This window comes from Poecilia mexicana, unplaced genomic scaffold (assembly GCF_051168715.1).
Source record: "Poecilia mexicana isolate PSO_F unplaced genomic scaffold, ASM5116871v1 scaffold_13, whole genome shotgun sequence".
Taxonomy (NCBI): Eukaryota; Metazoa; Chordata; class Actinopteri; order Cyprinodontiformes; family Poeciliidae; genus Poecilia; species Poecilia mexicana.
The window spans coordinates 22655171-22673139 of NW_028263382.1; the positions used below are offsets into that span (position 1 = coordinate 22655171).

Consider the following 17969-nt stretch of genomic DNA (forward strand, 5'->3'; position numbering starts at 1 on the left):
GTACCTCCACTCACACCCAGTGACCCAACGCCCCAAGAAGTGTATTCACACAAATGCACACCACAGGCTTCAAATTTTTTATTGTAAAAAGTGTTGTAAACCATGCATGATTTACGTTCCACATCACATTATGCACAACTTGCATAATGTGCAAGTTGTGCAAAATCGTTCAAAATCACCAAAAGAATCATTTCCAGTCGTGGTTTAAATTCACTAGGCATGAATGCAACCGCAAGACACCTTGTGTTTTATTTTGTTGTTGCTCTGTTTTTCTCCTCTCCTCAGAGTATGGGTCTGACCTAGATACTGTTACACTTTCCAATATCCATCAGATGTTACAAGGATTGTGTTTGGAACAACTGCGACCCACCAAGTATCTTCAACAAGGCTGCCAAAATAACCCTCCTCTGTTGTGTGTGGAAGGAAAGGGAGACTCTGTAAGGTTATAGATGGAAAATAGTCCAGTGGACGATACTGTGGAAAATAACAGCCTCTGTTGGTCTTTTAGTTGGTGTGTGACATCAGCCTGTGTGTATTTGAGCCATGGGCGGTCCACTGAGAGTGCGCTACTTTAGGAGCAGAACCTGTCTCCGACTGATGCAGAAAACTGGCCAACAGTGAGCAGCAAGAATCTAACGAGGTACAGCAAGAAGAGGGAGAAACTTCCAAGGAGCAGAGGACAAGAGGCTGCATCAGCAATCAGGGAGGACACAAAAAGAAGAAAAACATCCAAACAATCCCTACAAATATACCAGGTAATAGTTGGTCAGAGTATTACTTCAGTCCACTGTCTTAGCAGCGAAGTGAAATCTGACTGTGATGGTTAAGACCTCTTGAGGAGAGAAGATGTAATCTGATTTCATCAAAGCTACTGCAAAAAGTAATTCCAATTTACTTCAGAAAGTTATCTGTTAGCCAAATCATTTCTCCTAGAAGACCTCAGTTTGTGAAAATCAAGGAAGTCTCCTAAATCTTTCTTTGTGTAGCAAACGGTGTCCTCAAAGGATCAGTCCTCAGGGCTATTAATCATATATTTCAACAATACATATAGAGAAGTATCAAACTCAAATTTCCATTTTTATGTTGATTATACTGTTATGCATTGCTTGCCGTCTCCACCTTAGGACCTTTAACAATCTTTTAATGCTGTTCAGCAATCTTTAGAATATTTTAAACACCTAAATTTCCAAAAAGCAAATCTCCAGCTTAAATTTGAAGTCTTTGAATCACCTGTCTTCCTTCACCCAGGATGTTTTGAGGGAGTCTCTGTAAACAAATACCCACACATCTCAAGTGATGATTTTCTGAATGATCTTGTTTAATTCCTTCAAGTCTCCCACTGAGAAATTGGTAAAAAAAAAAAAAAAAAAAAAAAAAAAGAAAAAATGCTTGTTTTTCCCCTTCCTGGTTCAAGTCTTTCTTGAGACTAAAGAATATCCACGAGTTTTACATAACTGCCAGTTTTATGCATGCCTCTTCACAGTGCTTTAATGGTCTTGATTATGTCAACCGCAGGGATGTCAATTTTTGGCAAAGGTTAAACCTCTGACTCATCAATGTAAATCTCTGCCAGTGTCAGAGAAAAACCACTCAAACAGCAATTTAAAAATCAAAGACATGCTTTATTTGCTGAAGATTATTCTTGCTGTGACGTTCAAACCTCTGACATATCCTCAGTTCTAGAAGCTAACTTTGCCTTACTCCCTTCATATTTGACATCTTACATCCTCCTAAAATGTGCTGTAGCTTACAATGCTTGTTCACATAACCTTTACATAGTTGGGGCAGAAAAGCTTTCAGGCATTTTTTACTTTATTTGTGGAATCAGCTGCAAAATCAATTGTAATCAGAGAAAATTGTCTAAGTGCACCCGAAGAAATTTTAAATATTGTCATTATTATTATTATTATTATTATTATTATTATTATTATTAAGAGATAACTTGACATTACTGTTTTATGGTTTCATTTGACTGGAGTGTTGTTGTTGCATACATCAGTTTTTAAACAATGTTCTATATTTTATAATTTGCAAAAGTTTAATGCAGGTCTTGTATTATGCTGCCTCTCTCCAGTGTTACTTCTTCTTGGCAAATGCATTGTTGGAAACAAGATTCTAAAACTCTTTTCAAGTTAAGCAAATATAGATGAAACTGTTTATCACCAGGATTAGTGTTTCAGTGTCGTATCACAAACTTGGGATAATATTGTGGCTCTGCTGAGAGACGTTAACTGCATATCTGAGAGCTAGTGAACCCTCTGACCTTTTTTTCCAAGACAGCAAACACTGGCGCGCACACACACACACACACACACACACACACACACACACACACACACTGATTACATGCTTATTTTTAAATGCCAGCTCAGAATATTTCCACCTCTCCTTTCTTCCAGATCTTGTAAGCGTTCTGACAGAAGCGTCTTGCCCTCCTCTTCGCTCACCATGGACCGCTCGGCGCAGGAACTGTTTCTGAACTTCATGATCGTCCTGATCACTGTGCTTCTGATGTGGCTACTGGTGAAAACTTACCAGGACTGAAGCATGGAGCCACGAGGCGGGAGGAAACAAAGGGACAGATGGAGAGAGATGGTTCTTGCTAGATGTCTAAGAACAGCGTTTACATTTGTTGAGTCTTTTTAGTTTTTGAAATCATAAGAAGACCTATGCACAGTTCCAGTCTTCATTTAGCGTCATATGTTCTATTTATGTATCTGTTGTCTGAGATGCATGAAGTTTCTAAAGTTATAAAAAAAAAGGTGGAGAAGCATTAAAGAGATGGGGGTGTGATAAAAAATAAAAACAATGTACAAGCAGTCTATGCAATTTTATGCACACTAAAGTATTTTTGTCATCTGTTTGTTTTATTGACATTATGTGTGCTCACTTATGTTCCTTAAACTCTTCCACTTGTGGGTTTTTGTTTTATTACACCAGCTAGTTATATGTCATTAATGATGGTTTTTCTGCTTGTGCTTTCTTAAACTAGATTTTATTATTTAAAAAAAAAAAAAGGGGGGTGTTTTGTTTGACGGGTACAGACAGTGCAGATAATACAGATCAGATCATTTTTAATTACCAAAAGCACAAGAACCAGGGCATGCATATCACATGAAAGTGATGCAGCAAAATAAAAGCATGCTGTTCAATGTCAATGTTGACATGACATTTTTTCCCCCTCCCCTAATCATTTTAAATGAACCATTTCACATCACTTTCTAACAGCCCAGAAAATGTTTTATTGCAGAAATTATACGGAGAATATTTGACTAAGAAGGACTCAACACATAGATATCTATTTTCAGCCATTGTTAGATAAATTCAGGAGTTAGTATTTGCCTTGTGTTGTGTTGTGGGGTCATGCAGTGCCTAAAATTGTGCTCTCTACTTGTTTTCTTCATCACGAAAAATAATCTGTTACTAAAATAAAACTTTTCACAGAGCTTTAACAGGGTTCCTCCACAGGAGGACATGATAAAAAATTAGGGGCTTTGGTTAACGCAACTCTTATGATGGCTTATACGTGATAAACAAAAATAGTCATTTTGGTTCAGGTGTGATGTGATCTTTGAAGAGGAACACCGATTATCCTTCTCTTTGTTTAGATGTTTGCCATTCACAATGTGCAAATATTTAAAAGCCATAAGGGATCCAATGCAGACATGCACATCCAGTAACATTTTCCTCCAGGTGTTTATGTGAAACGAGTGTTGTGTGGTGGGTATCATTCTGCATCACCCCATGGGTCTCTGTATCGGTTGAAGCTGATGATCTGGCAGTGGAACTCAGTGAGTCCTCTGGGCATGGGCGTCACTTCCTCCCATTGACTCCTCCCACTGTAGTACACCTGCACAAGTGGCACCAAAAACAGGAAAGTGGGGGGAAAAAAACATGTTTTACTTTAGCAAATGTCTTTCTAATGTCAGAGAATATTCTAGTTTTAATTTAGTAAATGTATGTCTTTAATCATTGAAAATGCATCTTTTTTTCTGCAAATCGACAACATTTCGACATTAGAGAACGTCTTTTTTTATTTTATTTTATTTTTTTCAAATACATAGATGAAATGGATCTAAAAAATATCAGTGTTTTACATTTCAAATATCAGTGAAATGTATTCTTGGTAATTTCTAAGCACACTAAAATCTAAGATAAATCTCACAAGATAAACATAAATTCTGAAATCTCACTATGATCCCAGGCATATTTTTCTTTTTGTCATGATTCAGGCTTTGGTGAGGTGAGATGAGACGCAGGCAGGCCAGGATGAAGGTGAAAATGATGAATTTAATGATAAAGAGTCCACAGGGAAACAGGCGTTAGACGAGGGTGATACACGACGGCACAGGGAAACAGTTACAAATGACGAGGATCTGACAACGAACACAGACAACAGGTGGGGCTAAATACACACAGGGTAATCAGGGGGATACGACACACCTGGGGAGCAATCAACAGGGAGGACAGAGACTCACAGGGAACAGGACTACACAGGGAAAATAGGACTGAACACAGAAGAACTCAAAAATAAACACACAGAAACACAGATCACGACACTTTTGGTCAAAACTGCTTTCATTTTTAATAAGAACAATTCTGTCCAATACCGTAACTCCTATAATTTAGAGGTTGAAGTTTACCTGAACTTCGTCTGTGATCTCGTCCGGTGAATAGTCTCCACCAAGAATGTAGATTCTGTCCCTCATACCTACAGCTCCAGCATTGAACCCTGCACATTCAAACGACCCTTCACCCTTCCACACACTGGTTTCTGGGCAGAAACTGTAAACCTGAATAGCAAAAAAAAAAAAAAAAAAAAAAAAAAGAACAACTCCAGCTTAATACCTAAACGATCTGACTAATTCATACAAAAAAAAACTAACAATGAGTGAAACACTGATCACCTTGTACGTTGACAGATCGCAGAGATGCAGTGTGTTGTTTATTGACACTGCTTTGACCAGTGTAGCATGGAAAAACTGCCCAAACTCTGCCACCAGGCGGCTCCACTGGTCCTGCTGGGCTTCGTAGCGGAAGAAGCAGTCGAGTGAGGGATTAAAGGAGTCTGTGACCTCCACTTCAGACCCAAGCGTGTAAATAACACTGCCACAAGCACTGGCCTCTGGGTAGAAGATGGCAGTCGGCAGAGGGCTGACAGAGGACCAGCTCTGAGTCAGAGGATTATAATACTCCACCTTCAACACAAGATGCAAAAGGCACAGATAATGTTCGCCCTCTGCAATCCAAATACTTAACATTGGAAAGCTGTGCTGATCATGGAACCACTGTTATACCTCTAGCAGAGTCCGGGCCTCCCCTCTGGTTCCCTCGGTCCGTCCTCCGATGACATAGACCCGGTCCAGGCAGGTCACGGCTGTGTGCATGGTTCTGGGCTTCAGCATGGCCGGTGCAGGCGTGCAGGTTAAGGTCACAGGGCAAAAACACCAAACCTCATCAATTGCATTGTGGTAGGGTTCGGCCACGTGGAGGCGGATTGCCCGGCAGCAGTTCCCTCGGCAACCCCCGGTGATAAACATCTTAAAGATGACGGATACCAGAAAATATGTACATATATGCTTTTAATGTTCATATAATATTTTAAAAAGAATTAAAAAAAAAAAACAAACATCAAAAATTAGATCACACTCACAGACCAAAACAAGCTCTACTCTGAAGAGTACCTTCTCGGCATAGGTGGTCAAGTAAGACCCAGGTGGATCTGGAATGTAAACTTCCCCCAGCTCTGTCTGCAGCTCTCTCCACTGGTCCGTTTCCAGGCAGTAGCAGAAGGTGTGACGGTTCTGTCCATTCTCCTCTGTCTTATGAATGTAGATGTAGCTCTGAGTGGTTGCAGGCCTCGCATCAGTGAACAGGCCATTGTACTGAGTCTGTCTGCTCTGGGCCTCTGACAGGAGTGTGAGACAGGAGCCATCGCTGCCAAGGAGCGGCTCTGACTCACGCAACTTCTATGACGGTGACATAAACAACATACAATAATGATCAGATGGGAAACTTAATTGGAGGAAAGCCACCAGCTGAGTAAAATGACCAAGAAGCGTGGAGATAGTTGTTAAAAGTTCTCTAGAATGACAAGTAAAGGAGGTTACATGCTTGTTTATTTGTCTCATTAAGCTTTGGAAACTATTTCCCATCCTTAATGAAGGAAGCAGATATTCAGAACAAGGATTTTATGCATCTTTTAAAATCATCTAAATCTTAAAGACAGCATGAAGCATGAACCACTGTCTCTTTAGTTACGTCCTCAGAGACAGTTTTTACCATCAGGGAAGCTGCAGGCAAGTGGTGCAGTCGGGTCAGAGGCATCAGCTCTGAAAGCAGCTTCTGTCTCCCTGGAAGATCATGGTGAATCCATCTAAGAAGAGACATCACAGCCGCCTCCTCACTGGGAATGTTCAGAGCATCTGACCTCAGGCAGGCCTTTAGGACATCTTCCTAAAAACAGCAACAGAAGCTGTAAAAATCATGTTGCAACAAGCAGAATACAGAATAATTTTGTGACACATGATTTCTAGGATAGTAAGAGAAAGAGGAGCCTTTCTATTTAAAATATAACTACACAGTCCATGAAGGCTGGATTTGAATTTAAGAATTTTAACAAGTTTCAAATATGTTAAGTCACTGTCATATAACTACGACAGGCAGATGGATAGATAGACTAAATTATAACACAATGTACAAAGATGAATGCTAATAAACTGACTTGAAAATAACATACAACAATTTGCAGAATATATGGCTAATGCTATTCTGCTTTAGCTTTAGCAGAAAAGCAGACCCGTGATCACCTGCATGTCCAAGAACTCCTGTGTTTTGGACAGGTCAGAAAAGTTCCCAACCACAAACTCGCTGGCATTTTGAAGGAGAGAAGCTGAGCCGTATGCCTCCGCCAGGGACATGAGGGCAAGGCAGTTACAGAGATCCATTGTTCCCACAAGGAAGTCACTGCATGCCCTGGACAGGACAGGAACCTGAGGAGGCAATAACAATTGAGCTCTAAAGGTGATGTGCTGCAGCATGTAAGAACATCTAATAACTGCATCGTTACCTGCAGGAAAGAGGCGAGCTGGAACAGTATGTCAACGTTGCCATCAGTGATGAGAATCTCCCCAGAGTAGGCAAAATCCAGGAAGGAACACACAGCCTCAGGGCACTGATTAGCAAGAGTTACTGAGCCATCTCCACGCTCTCGCATGTCAACCTCGAACATGACCCTGAACACAACAGGAGCGCATGCTGTCATGTTAAACCGATCATTAGATGGATATACATAGTGCCTTGTAAAGCATTAATGCTCCTTGAACTTTTTCGCATTTTATTATCTTGCTGGGATTTTGTGGGAAAGACTAAGACAAAGTAGTGGAAGGAAAAGTGATGCAGGGTTATTGAAAGTTTACAAATAAAAAAAAACTGCAAGGTGACTCGTGCTTTTGTTTTAACTCTGTTTACCTTGACGGTCCTAAATAAAATCCTGTTGAACAAATTGCCTTTAGAGCTGCACCAACAGTACCAAAAGGAAAACTTAAATTACTTGCAAGTGATTTAATATTGAATTATCAGGACCATCGTAATATCAGCGCCTGCGAATATGCATTGATGAATTGCAATGATGCCCTGAAAACTGTGTTCCCCAAAACACTTGGAAGGACTTTTACTTGACCAACTTTCCCCACAACCAGTCATCTATCTTGGAAAGTAGTTTAAAAATCTAAATGTGCAAAGCCAGGAAACCAATGCAGCGAATATCTTGCAACAGTAATTGTAGCAAAAGGTTACCCCATAAAGTTTTGGCTCAGGGTACAGAACACATGTGAACAACTAACTGTTCATACTTGGTTTCCTTTTCACAATCATGCATTACTTTATGTTGGTCTGTATAACTTGAAATCCCGACAGACAGACAGATACCTGAAGAAATCACTACATGCTGCAAGAACACATCTGTGGCAGGGGAATTCATGCTCCTGGACTACGATGGTGAAGTCAAACAGCAGACCTCGCTCCCTGAACGATCTGAGCACAGCAAGGAGCTGCAGTCCCTGGGACTCGGCCACCCGCAGCTGCGTCCGCCGCTCTTGGGCCCCGTTGCATTCTGGCGTAATCCCAGGTTTACTACCAGCAGGGCTACTGCTGTTGGGGGAGGAGGTCAAACTTGTACAGACCCCTCGATGTTCATCCATATTGCCAAAATCTGAAATAATTTAAAATAAAAATAAAAACATAATTAAACTAGATTTTATGACAAATAAAATAATTTTAAAAAAAGGATTGAAACTATATTTAGTAATTTTAAATGTGTGCGTAAGCAAATCATATTTCAAACTTGTTTAGCGGATTCAAAACATGTTAACATGTTAAATCTAGTATAACATATCAGAGATTCCAGATTTCAGCGACTCGTTCTGAATAGAATAAAATAAACACAACATAACGTACAAGCACATATTACCTCTTTGTACAATATTTCATAACTGAAATCCTGTGGAAAAATACCGCAGGCTCATTAATCTAAAGAAGGAAAAGCTTCTCTTACAGTGTCAGCACCTCGGACAGTTCTCTTCTCATGCCGCTCTAACTTCCGGAAACTCAACATCACGCGATGATTCTATAGAGCTTTGGAGTTGACGTCACAGGATATGACGTTTTCGTCGCTCGGCGCCATGTCTGGGGTCCACAGACCAAAACAAACTATTCAGAACACCGGTGTTTTCATTGTGTTACCAACCGCAGTAAAGTTGTTTTCAAGTTGGATACTGGATAAACCGAGCTCCACGGAGTAAGAGACGTTCAGCTCAAGGTTGATCCGATTTATGAACGCTAATTTCGGCCAGCTGTTCTTAAGTCTCTCCACAAGCGCTCGGAGTTTCACATTGCTGCTGTCAATTTCCGAACACTCCTGTGCATAAATGCTTTGTCTTGTGACCAACTGATACCAAAAAGTGGACATTCATGCTATTACACGAGGCACACTATCCTCTATTAAAATTTTAAGTCATATTCAATAATTTTAATATTAAATGTTTTCTTCAGTAGCTTCCAAATTGTGTCCCATTAACTCAATCTGCTTGAAATTGTTCTACTAGATTGTATAGATGAGGCACACTCACCTTTATTACATTTGAACACCTTTTATATATTTTTTAGCTATTTCTGCAGTCAAAATTTTTTATTTTTCTTAGCTTGTAGGTCATGTAACCTATTAACTCAAAATCTGTGTACAATTATTCTATTAAACTATAGATTAGGCATATTTTTATTCCATTTTGACCCCTTTTTTAACAAGAATTATATTTAAAAAAAAGAAAATTCATAAAATGTATTACCTCAGATGATCATCACTTGTTACCCGTAATGTTCAATTGCATAAAATTCTAGGCCAGGATCTATGTCATTACATGTTCACTTACCTGAAATATGTTAAATACAACAAATATTTATTAAAGTGTGGTCTATTTCATAAAATTTGTCACCTTTATTGTTTAATTGCACATTAAATGTTTAAAGATGGGCTCTTTCATCTGGTTTGTGTCATGATGTGGCGGTGGACACAAACGCAGCAGGCAGTGGACTTACTTTATGTGGATGTAGAAACAAGGCTGATCTAACAATAAGAACTAAGGAACACAGAGCAAGAGAAACTAGAAGATCTAAACAAAGAAATAACCCAACTAGAATGACACAGAAAGATACAGACTCAGATATGGAACAATAACTGAACCTATGGTGATCAAATTAAGAAATAAACATTACTAGAAACCCTGCAGGGAGGCTGAAATAAGAAATAACTAGAAGGATAAAATAGAATAGTCATTAAAGAAGGCTTGACATGGACTCAGACAAACAAGGAAAAGCAATAATATTATTCTAACTACACTAAATACCATGAACCACTTAAGTGAATTGAAACACAAAGTTAATAAAATGAAAAGCGAAACAAACCCAAAAACCCAGTGTCTTGACAGATGTCTGATTATATAATTGTTTACTTTAATCACATAAAATATTTATTTAAAAATATAATCTCATTACATGTATGTTTATTACCTGAATATTTAAATATCAAATTGTTACTTAAAATGTGATTCTTTTCTTCACGTTTACATGCAACTTGAAGTGCTTGAATCAAACGATTCATGAATGTTTAATACATTAAATTATTAAATGAGAGAACAGCCACTTCCAACTGTATTTCAACACAAATGGTTCCTGTTCCTCTTCAGAGTCTGCAGCCTTGCTGAGCTCCTCTCCTGGGGTTCCTTCCTCCTCAGCCTCTCCAACTTGCTCCTCTTCTGTTGCCTCTGCTACTGTGTTTTCATTATTTACCTCTTCTGGGGTAAATAATGAAATCAGTCTCAGTAACCTGTTGATGGTTTTGCTGTATCGCCTCTTTAATTGACGCCCATGTCGGTCCGATGTTGTGGCGTTTACCTCGCAGTGACCCACATTCAGCACTGGACCCCAGTCAGGATTGAGCTCATCCATTTCATACGTCGGTTTGCCTTTAAGAGGACATATCAGAACACATCGCTATTAAAGCTGTACATTTGATAACACTAGTAAAATAGTTTACTTCACAATAATGTAATAACCTCGATGTCCACTGACAAAACTCGGACTATGCTACATAAACAATATTAGCCCGAGCTAAACAACAGAAACTGAACGTAAGAACACTCGGACAAAATCATAGAACAACATTATGACACAAAACCAACAAAGCAAATTTAGACACTCACCAGAAAGGAAATGTCTGGAGGAAACTTGTAGGTATCTGGGGATTTTGGAGAACGTGATATCAAGACGCGTCACCGCTGATACCAGGACATTCGTCTTCTTTTCGTTAGCACCGATAGCTTAGCCTCCTCACGTTGTTTCCAAGCAGGATAATAGTGAAACCAAAGTCCGTCTTATATCCTTTTACCGTTTCAGTCGTGTGATCGGACATTACAGACAATAACGTAGCAAGTTCGTACCATAGCTAAATTATTTTAAGTAACTTGGATTGAAAAAATCTGCGAGACTGTTTTTTTTTATACTGCGAGACTGTTGTCTATGGACCCCTAAGATGGCGCTGATACCCCTCCGACTAGAGCAGTGACGTCACGCTCCAAAGCTCTATAGGGCCTTTTATTAATTTTTTTATTTTCTATTTTATAATAAGTTTTGTTGCTAAAATTTCTGCAAGAAAGAGGGTTATTTTTAAACAAATGAATGTTTCACTTGAGTCAGCCAGCGAAGGCTAGCTAAAAACGTTTAGACCAATACGTTGCAGTCGGTAAAATTAGAGACCGCGACGGCCGCTGGGAATTGTTGTTCTCTTAAACTAGCAGGTCTACTGACAGTGACCGACAGGAAAACCCTGTGTTTATACTCAACTCGTCTATATATCATTTAAGTTTGCCCTTTGACCAACCTAAATAGTTCCCTCCTAATATGATAAATAAAATCAAGAAGTATTAAAAAAGTCCCGCTTGCAGTTTGCCACAAGGAATAAGGAATTTATTCATGTATTTTAGGAGTTATAAAAAATAATAACGTCAGGAGTTTATTATTATTATTATTATTATTATTGTTTATTTACTCAACAGCATAAAGAATGTGAAAACCCAAAATTGCTCTCGAATGCCGCATATTCAGTAATCTGTCAGATGTACTCTTACTAGTTTATCCTTTACCACTTGATGGCGCTACTTTACTGAGTGCAAAAGTGTATGGAAAAACTACCCTGAACTGCAGTTTCATTTGACCACCTGATCTCATTGCTATTTATGGCCGAAAACCACACTTCTGATGTTAACATAATAAAACACATTCCGGTAACGAAATTGTATAGCTACTTTAGAGCAACATTAATAATAAGAGTAATAATAATAATAACAAAAGGCTAATGACGATAATAATGATAATGCTAATAATTTTTCTAGTAGTGTGTTTTACGCAATACAAATTTATCACCTTAATAACTCTTGTGTATATTTTGTGATTTTATCGAAATCTTTTTCTCAGTTTTTTTTTTATTTTTTTTTTATGAACTATAAAATACATTGATAAGATAATAGCCTATTAGACACCATCCACTTTTTGCGTTATCGGTGGGTCGTGCCCCCTCCTCTCTCCTCGCATCCCTGCATCCCTCCGTCCCTCCCTCGCCCGCCTCTCTCCCTCCCGGCAGTGCATCCCCATCCCCCACACACGGTGGCCGTCTCTCCGGGTGAAAGCTGTCTTCCCAGCGCTACTGGCCCGACAAAAACGTTGCTGTAGCAGAGCCAGTCCGCAGCGATCCGAAGCTCAGCAGACCCACGAGAGAAAGAAACACACACAGAGTCTTTTACTGTTCCACCGAGTGGTTTTGGTAAGTTTAAGTGCACCGCTTATTGTAGACGGGAAGTATGTCTCATGTGTCGACTTTTTAAGTTTTTTTCCCCTGTTTTTCTCTCTCCTCCGTATCCCTTCAATTGTCCTCCGTAAGGAACTAGCGGGCTATGCTAGGCTAAATGGCTAGCTGAAATAGCGGGATCAAACACTTGGCGAAAAGATTGGGGTATTTCACTTTCAGTTGTTGTAGACCAAGGTTTATGGTTGCCACCTTCTTCCCCTGCGAAGCTACTGTTGCCAGTTTCTATTGTCATTTTCTAATATTCCCCCCCGGCTAGGTTGCTAATTAGCGTTTTGAGCAGATGGATGCGGGGATGCAGCGACTGGGCTAGCGCTTGTCTTTTCAGTCTAGCTTTTATGCTAAGCTAACGCTAGTATTATATGACTCGCAGAGTTTCCTGCGTGGACTGCTTCGGAGTGGGTTGGATCGCCATTCCAGCGGTAGCCAATCTAGTGATAATTGGCAAGATGGCATCTCGGGGTTGTTATCCAGAAATCGGTGGATTTTTCAAAATGGTGTCTTAAGCTTGTTTGAGTGTGACCATTTTTGTCCAACCGTTGCTGTTTGGGCTTCTCTTTGCTATTTCTGGTATGCAGCACACTGCCAGCGCATGCCACGCTCCGACATATAAACATGTAAACCACTGATGAGGTGGTAAACACAAATGTTTGCAAGCTACCCCGTGTCCCCCCCCAGGCTACAGGCTTTGTTTCTTATAAATAGAATCGTGTTTTGGAGTTTGATTTACGGCTTTCTAATATCTCTGCGGGCTCAGATCCGTTTAGTTAAAACTGTAAGCTGCAGAGGTACATGAATGCAGACTGCTTTCTAGCTGTTTTCACCAAAACGCATCATTTGGCTATGCTTTGTATGCAGAAGATTAGGCTTAAAAGAAACGAGTATTTCAACACTTGCACACTTTTCGTGTCAAGGCCTGTTTTTAAAAAAAGAGGCTGTTGAAATTTCAACATGGATAGTTTCTTTCTTTCTTTTTTTTTTTTTTTTAGCAATGTGAGAATCTTCCCCTGCTTTAACATGAGTCCTCTTTTAAGATTCCCTCACATGTGTGCAAACACTGAGAAAAAAAAAGGATTTATGTAGACAGATTAAACAGTGGACTGTTAAATTACATTTTAATTACTTTTTGAAAACTTATTCATATGTCAGAACACCACACTGATTTACCATCAGTGCTAATTGAATAAAATTGATCTCCTTTGCCGGGCTTGTCTGATTCTTGCTGAACAATAACACTGATTTAAAAATACCACAATGTTGCATTTAAGCATTAAATGTATTATGAGAATTTGAAGACATCTGAGCTCAATCTTTCATTAACTGTCGATTGCGATTAACCACATTTTCCTCCGATTTCTCCATAATTACAGCATCTCCACATCTCAGATCTCTCCCTGGGCTGTATGATCTGGATCACTAAGACCTTTATCAGGTGTGGGCGTTGGGTGCAGTGAAAGTTCATCCAGGTCCCAAATATAAAATTATCAAGTAAAATTGTAATGAAACGCCACCTGAAACGCTAACGCCAACAGAGAGTTGGGTTCAAACGCTTCTTTCCGGTTGAAATGCTGCATGCACGGATATTTTGATTTAAGACATTGTGCGGCTCTAAAATCTATTTAAGAATAACAGCAAGATGACCATTATAGAGAAAGATTGTGAAATAACTTTACTAATACTGTTCTGATATCATGATATTGTCTGGTTAATTAGTTGGTTTTTCTGGTTGGATGATCTACTCAGCAAGTGGCAAGTGGATGAGGCTTCCTAAAGCCAGCTGACTTGCAGTGCACACTTTAGCATTTTAAGAGCCATATTAAACCATATAACATGAAATTTGATTTTATTTTATTTTTCTTTCTCTCTCTCTTTTTTAGTATTGTTACTTTACGTTCCTGGCAAGCAGCTTTGACCTTTGCCTGTATGTCTTTGTTTGTATTAAAGAATTACTTTTGTACCAAATGGCAACAACATTTAGTTCAGGTATCCATTTACTTTTGAATTTGAGTTGTGAATTTGATTAGTACTCAACAACGTCTGCTTTTTCTTTTTCTTTTTTTTTTTACTCTTAAAATAAAATCTCTTCATCGTGAGCGCCAGAATTAATTCAACTTGATAAACAAACAGCAGCGGGCTAATTCGATAGCTCTTCAACGAGAATTGCGTTCATAGTAAATAAAAAGCAGTATTGCTTCCTTCTTGGAAATCGACTTTATCAATTTTTGCAGAGAAGGCGGCGCAGTCAATAAAAAGGCTGGCATATGTGTTTTATGCTTGAAGGTGACGAAGTGGTTGATTTGAATTCCATCGTCACCTTAAGGTGTCCCCCTTTTGCCCGCACGAGAAAAAAAAAGGGGGTGGGAGGTACGTGTGTGTGGACTTGGGTTTGAATGGTTGGTGGGATGGACAATGTAGCCGTAAAAATGTCGGACCATTGAAAGATGCAGTCGCTTCATGTTTTGGCAATCAGTGGCTCTCTTATAGACTTCATCCCTTATTCTCTGTGTGATTTGAGCAATTTAGTGATTTACTCATTACTGGTGAGTAAATAAACAGATGGCGCTGAGCTAAATTGCGCTTCCCTCTGGTTCACCTTGTCCAACTCGCAGTCACTCAACCAAATCTTTTTTTTTTTTTTTTTTTAAAGCCGCCAGATGGGAGAGTCTGCATTGTTCTACATTTGGTTAAGAAGTGTTATTGGATTTTACTGAAATTGTTTGTTGTTGCTTTATTACTTGAAGTGGAATATATAGACAAATGATAGAAAAGGAACAAAGGAATGTGATCGTTTTGTATTTTGGCTCTATATGTTTTAGAGGACATACAGAGATGGCAAATTTGAGAAAGGCGTTCCTAACTGGTTCAGAACCACATACAACATTTTCCACACTAAAAACTCAGGCAACATCTAACTTTAAAAATCTAATTTCTTTTTTTATACATCAGAGGAAATTGATGCTTTTTTTTTTTTTTTTTAGAAAACTCAGGTCTGCCTCTTAATACCTTTGTGAACTAGAAATGATTAGCCATCTATGAGTTGATTGCAACTCATTACTTTTGAATGATTTCTAAAAAAAAATATGCCAATATTACTATTAGTGAAAAAGGGTAAAAGTAAGGCAATATACCAATTTTTATATAGAAAATATTTTTGCAACGTATTTTTGATCCATGGGAAAATAAAACTTTGTGACATCAGAGATGTCTGTACAATAATAGGCTGGGATGTCTTCAAATAAATCATAATTTCTCATTGAATATGCACCAAGCAGGCTTTTTGGCAGTGCCAATTTCAGTTCAGTTTCAAATTCAGTTTCATTACAGCTGCATACGTTCAAACAATGTAATCCCTCATAAGAAACGTGTAGCGTTGGTAAAAAGCACATTTTCAATTTTCTTAAAGGTCTTGTCAAGACTGCAAATATCGAGGGCTTTTGATTTGGACTGTAACGCCTAAGAGAAAATGTGCTGCAGCTTCTTTGAAAGAAGTAACAGTTTTTCTTTATTATTCTTTTTGACATGTTTCATTGTTTCCCATAGGGACATGGACTTAGGAGGCAGGGGGAGGATTTTTAGGGGAGCGCAGATTGATCACCGTGATTTCTTTAATTTTGGTTGATTGATGATCACTCGTGAAACCAATCTTTTCTACCACCACAAGTTTCTGGGAGAGGACTACCAATAGTTGGCCTGCTGTTGCCAACTTTGCAACTTTTCTGCTGTGTTTTGTACAGGAACAATCCGTTGTAGGGCAAAATCCGTCAGGTATTTTAAATATCGGTGATCAGCCAGAAAACTGAAATCGATGCACTCTTATTTTCTTTTAATAACAGCCATAATAAGTTACTCCTGCTGCTGCTTGCAGGAGAGCAAGCTGCTGCCATTGAAAAGAAATTCAGCACGTTTAAAGAAACGCTTTGCAACTGTTATTCTGTGCGCTCTCCGTCTGCTGCTGTGAGCCAGAGTGTCGTTGACGGAGTAGAAGTGCGTGTTTTGGGGGTTTTTGCTTATGAAATGATCTATCTTGATGAATCAATTAACTATCAACTAATTTAGTAATAGATTAATCTTCAACTGGAGCATGTAGACTCTGAAAAAACCATTTGCTGAAAGAACACAATCAGAGCAGTAATTAAGACAAAACTGCACAAAGCATTGCATTTAAGATTGAAAAAAACCCTTCTTTGTAAATATTTTACTCAGATTTCCTTTAGTTTTCACATTTTGATGTTGGATATTTTTGTATTTTAGGCAATGCATGTAAGCTTTTCCATCTAAAAAAAGAAATGTAACTTTATTTGAATGCATTTCTAGTATTGTATAAAAAAAAAATATTTAGTTGGTTAAATTAAAAATCTGCCAGTTTGTTTTATCCGATTATTCATCTCAATAATTAACTAAAATAATCACTAGTTGCAGCTCTGCGATGCACACATATTTGTATGAAGCTACAACATCCAACCACTGAGGAAAGTCTTTTGTTGATCACATATTTTTTTTCAATGATAGCTGTATTTGTGCAAAGATGAACACTGTTTTATATGCAATAAAATGCTCTTATTTTACCTTCCTCTGTGTGCTTTAGTTCCACCTCCACCAAAGGCAATATAACCTGTCTTCTGCTAATATTACTCAGAGTTATTGGTTGTTTATCTTGGACTTATCTCTGAAGACCGATCATGATGGGGGGTGAAATGTGTTGCATGAATGCATGTACACTTTCTTAACCCCTTTCACTCTTGGGAACTACACGGATTGTCATTTGCAATAGAGACACTTTTTGTACAGTCCAAATTTGGAACCTGTTGAACCGGTTTCAGTGTTTTCTGTAAATATTTACTGTAAAAATAATGAAAAAGATACCTTTGCAAATTGTTTGCGTTCTATGTAATTTAAATTAGCACAGTCTCCTCTCATCTTTCCAACAGTTTGTTCAAACAGTCTCTGAGATTTAATGCAGTATAATATTTATTTAAATTATCTGTTTCTGCAAAATGTGGCAGAAGCAGCAATTGAAAAACAATATCCTGCTTAAGACCTCACATAAATGAGGGGTCATCAATTTGCTGTTTACTGTTTTATTTTAATTCATTTTTAAAAGTTCAATCCGATCTTAAGAAATTTTATGTGGGGCAAGATTTTTCTCTCCAAAGCTGCTGATTGAAAATCAAACATGTTTGAAGATGCCAGTGTTGCTGCTTTCTGTTGGTGTATTAAGGTGGAGTTGATTTATGCAACTAGAACCTGAAAGTTGCCCTGTATTTTTCAGCCAAGTGTCTTTCTGGGTCAGGAAATTGTACCGATATGTGAAACTGCTCATCAGTCCAACGCTCCTAAGAATGGACGGATGTTGCTGAAGGCACTGTGTCAAAAGGAGCAGGAGCTTCTTAAAGCTACAGAGGCCCAATTTTCAGACGTTAAATTGCGAAGTTGAATTTCTTTTATGTTTGACATGCAACTGAACAACTAAAGGTAACGGAGTTATTTTATTGTGCTATAAAGTGGCACTATGTGCCCGGAAAATACATGATGACACTCGCCAACTAAAACAATT

General features: G+C 38.6%; 3 protein-coding genes and 1 long non-coding RNA gene across 4 annotated transcripts in view; 2 read left to right on the forward strand and 2 right to left on the reverse strand.

Moving 5' to 3' along the window:
- Positions 1 to 508: 508 nt before the first annotated feature.
- sln (sarcolipin) lies at positions 509 to 2819 on the forward strand. The gene is made up of 2 exons (XM_014992995.2): positions 509 to 755; positions 2400 to 2819. The coding sequence occupies exon 2, from the start codon at positions 2449 to 2451 to the stop codon at positions 2542 to 2544; it is 96 nt and encodes a 31-aa protein (XP_014848481.1). The 5' UTR covers positions 509 to 755; positions 2400 to 2448; the 3' UTR covers positions 2545 to 2819.
- Positions 2820 to 3635: 816 nt separating this feature from the next.
- Positions 3636 to 8204, reverse strand: kbtbd3 (kelch repeat and BTB (POZ) domain containing 3). The gene is made up of 9 exons (XM_014992994.2): positions 7930 to 8204; positions 7070 to 7235; positions 6810 to 6992; positions 6283 to 6456; positions 5685 to 5969; positions 5298 to 5540; positions 4908 to 5198; positions 4644 to 4793; positions 3636 to 3850 (listed from the first exon to the last, which is right to left on the reverse strand). Exons 1-9 carry the CDS (start codon positions 8199 to 8201, stop codon positions 3728 to 3730), a joined length of 1887 nt encoding a protein of 628 aa, XP_014848480.2. The 5' UTR covers positions 8202 to 8204; the 3' UTR covers positions 3636 to 3727.
- Positions 8205 to 9986: 1782 nt separating this feature from the next.
- On the reverse strand, positions 9987 to 11120 carry LOC148155820 (uncharacterized). Its single transcript, XR_015765096.1, has 2 exons — positions 10758 to 11120; positions 9987 to 10520 (listed from the first exon to the last, which is right to left on the reverse strand). It is a non-coding gene; the product is annotated as an uncharacterized LOC148155820 (long non-coding RNA).
- Positions 11121 to 11775: 655 nt separating this feature from the next.
- fam168a (family with sequence similarity 168 member A) overlaps positions 11776 to 17969 on the forward strand; it is a 34955-nt gene continuing 28761 nt past the window's right edge. Inside the window, exon 1 of the mRNA XM_088011889.1 lies at positions 11776 to 12373. The gene's annotated coding sequence lies outside the window, so the exon portion shown is untranslated. The remainder of the gene's footprint in view (positions 12374 to 17969) is intronic.

Bases quoted from the DNA above. Each gene is read 5' to 3' on its own strand.
- kbtbd3 (XM_014992994.2), bottom strand. From the start codon at position 8,201: ATGGATGAACATCGAGGGGTCTGTACAAGTTTGACCTCCTCCCCCAAC. The intron at 5,541-5,684 runs GTACTCTTCAGA...GTCATCTTTAAG, and splicing joins TGACCACCTATGCCGAGAAG to ATGTTTATCACCGGGGGTTG. The intron at 3,851-4,643 runs GTAAACTTCAAC...CCACTTGTGCAG, and splicing joins AGATCACAGACGAAGTTCAG to GTGTACTACAGTGGGAGGAG.
- sln (XM_014992995.2), top strand. From the start codon at position 2,449: ATGGACCGCTCGGCGCAGGAACTGTTTCTGAACTTCATGATCGTCCTG.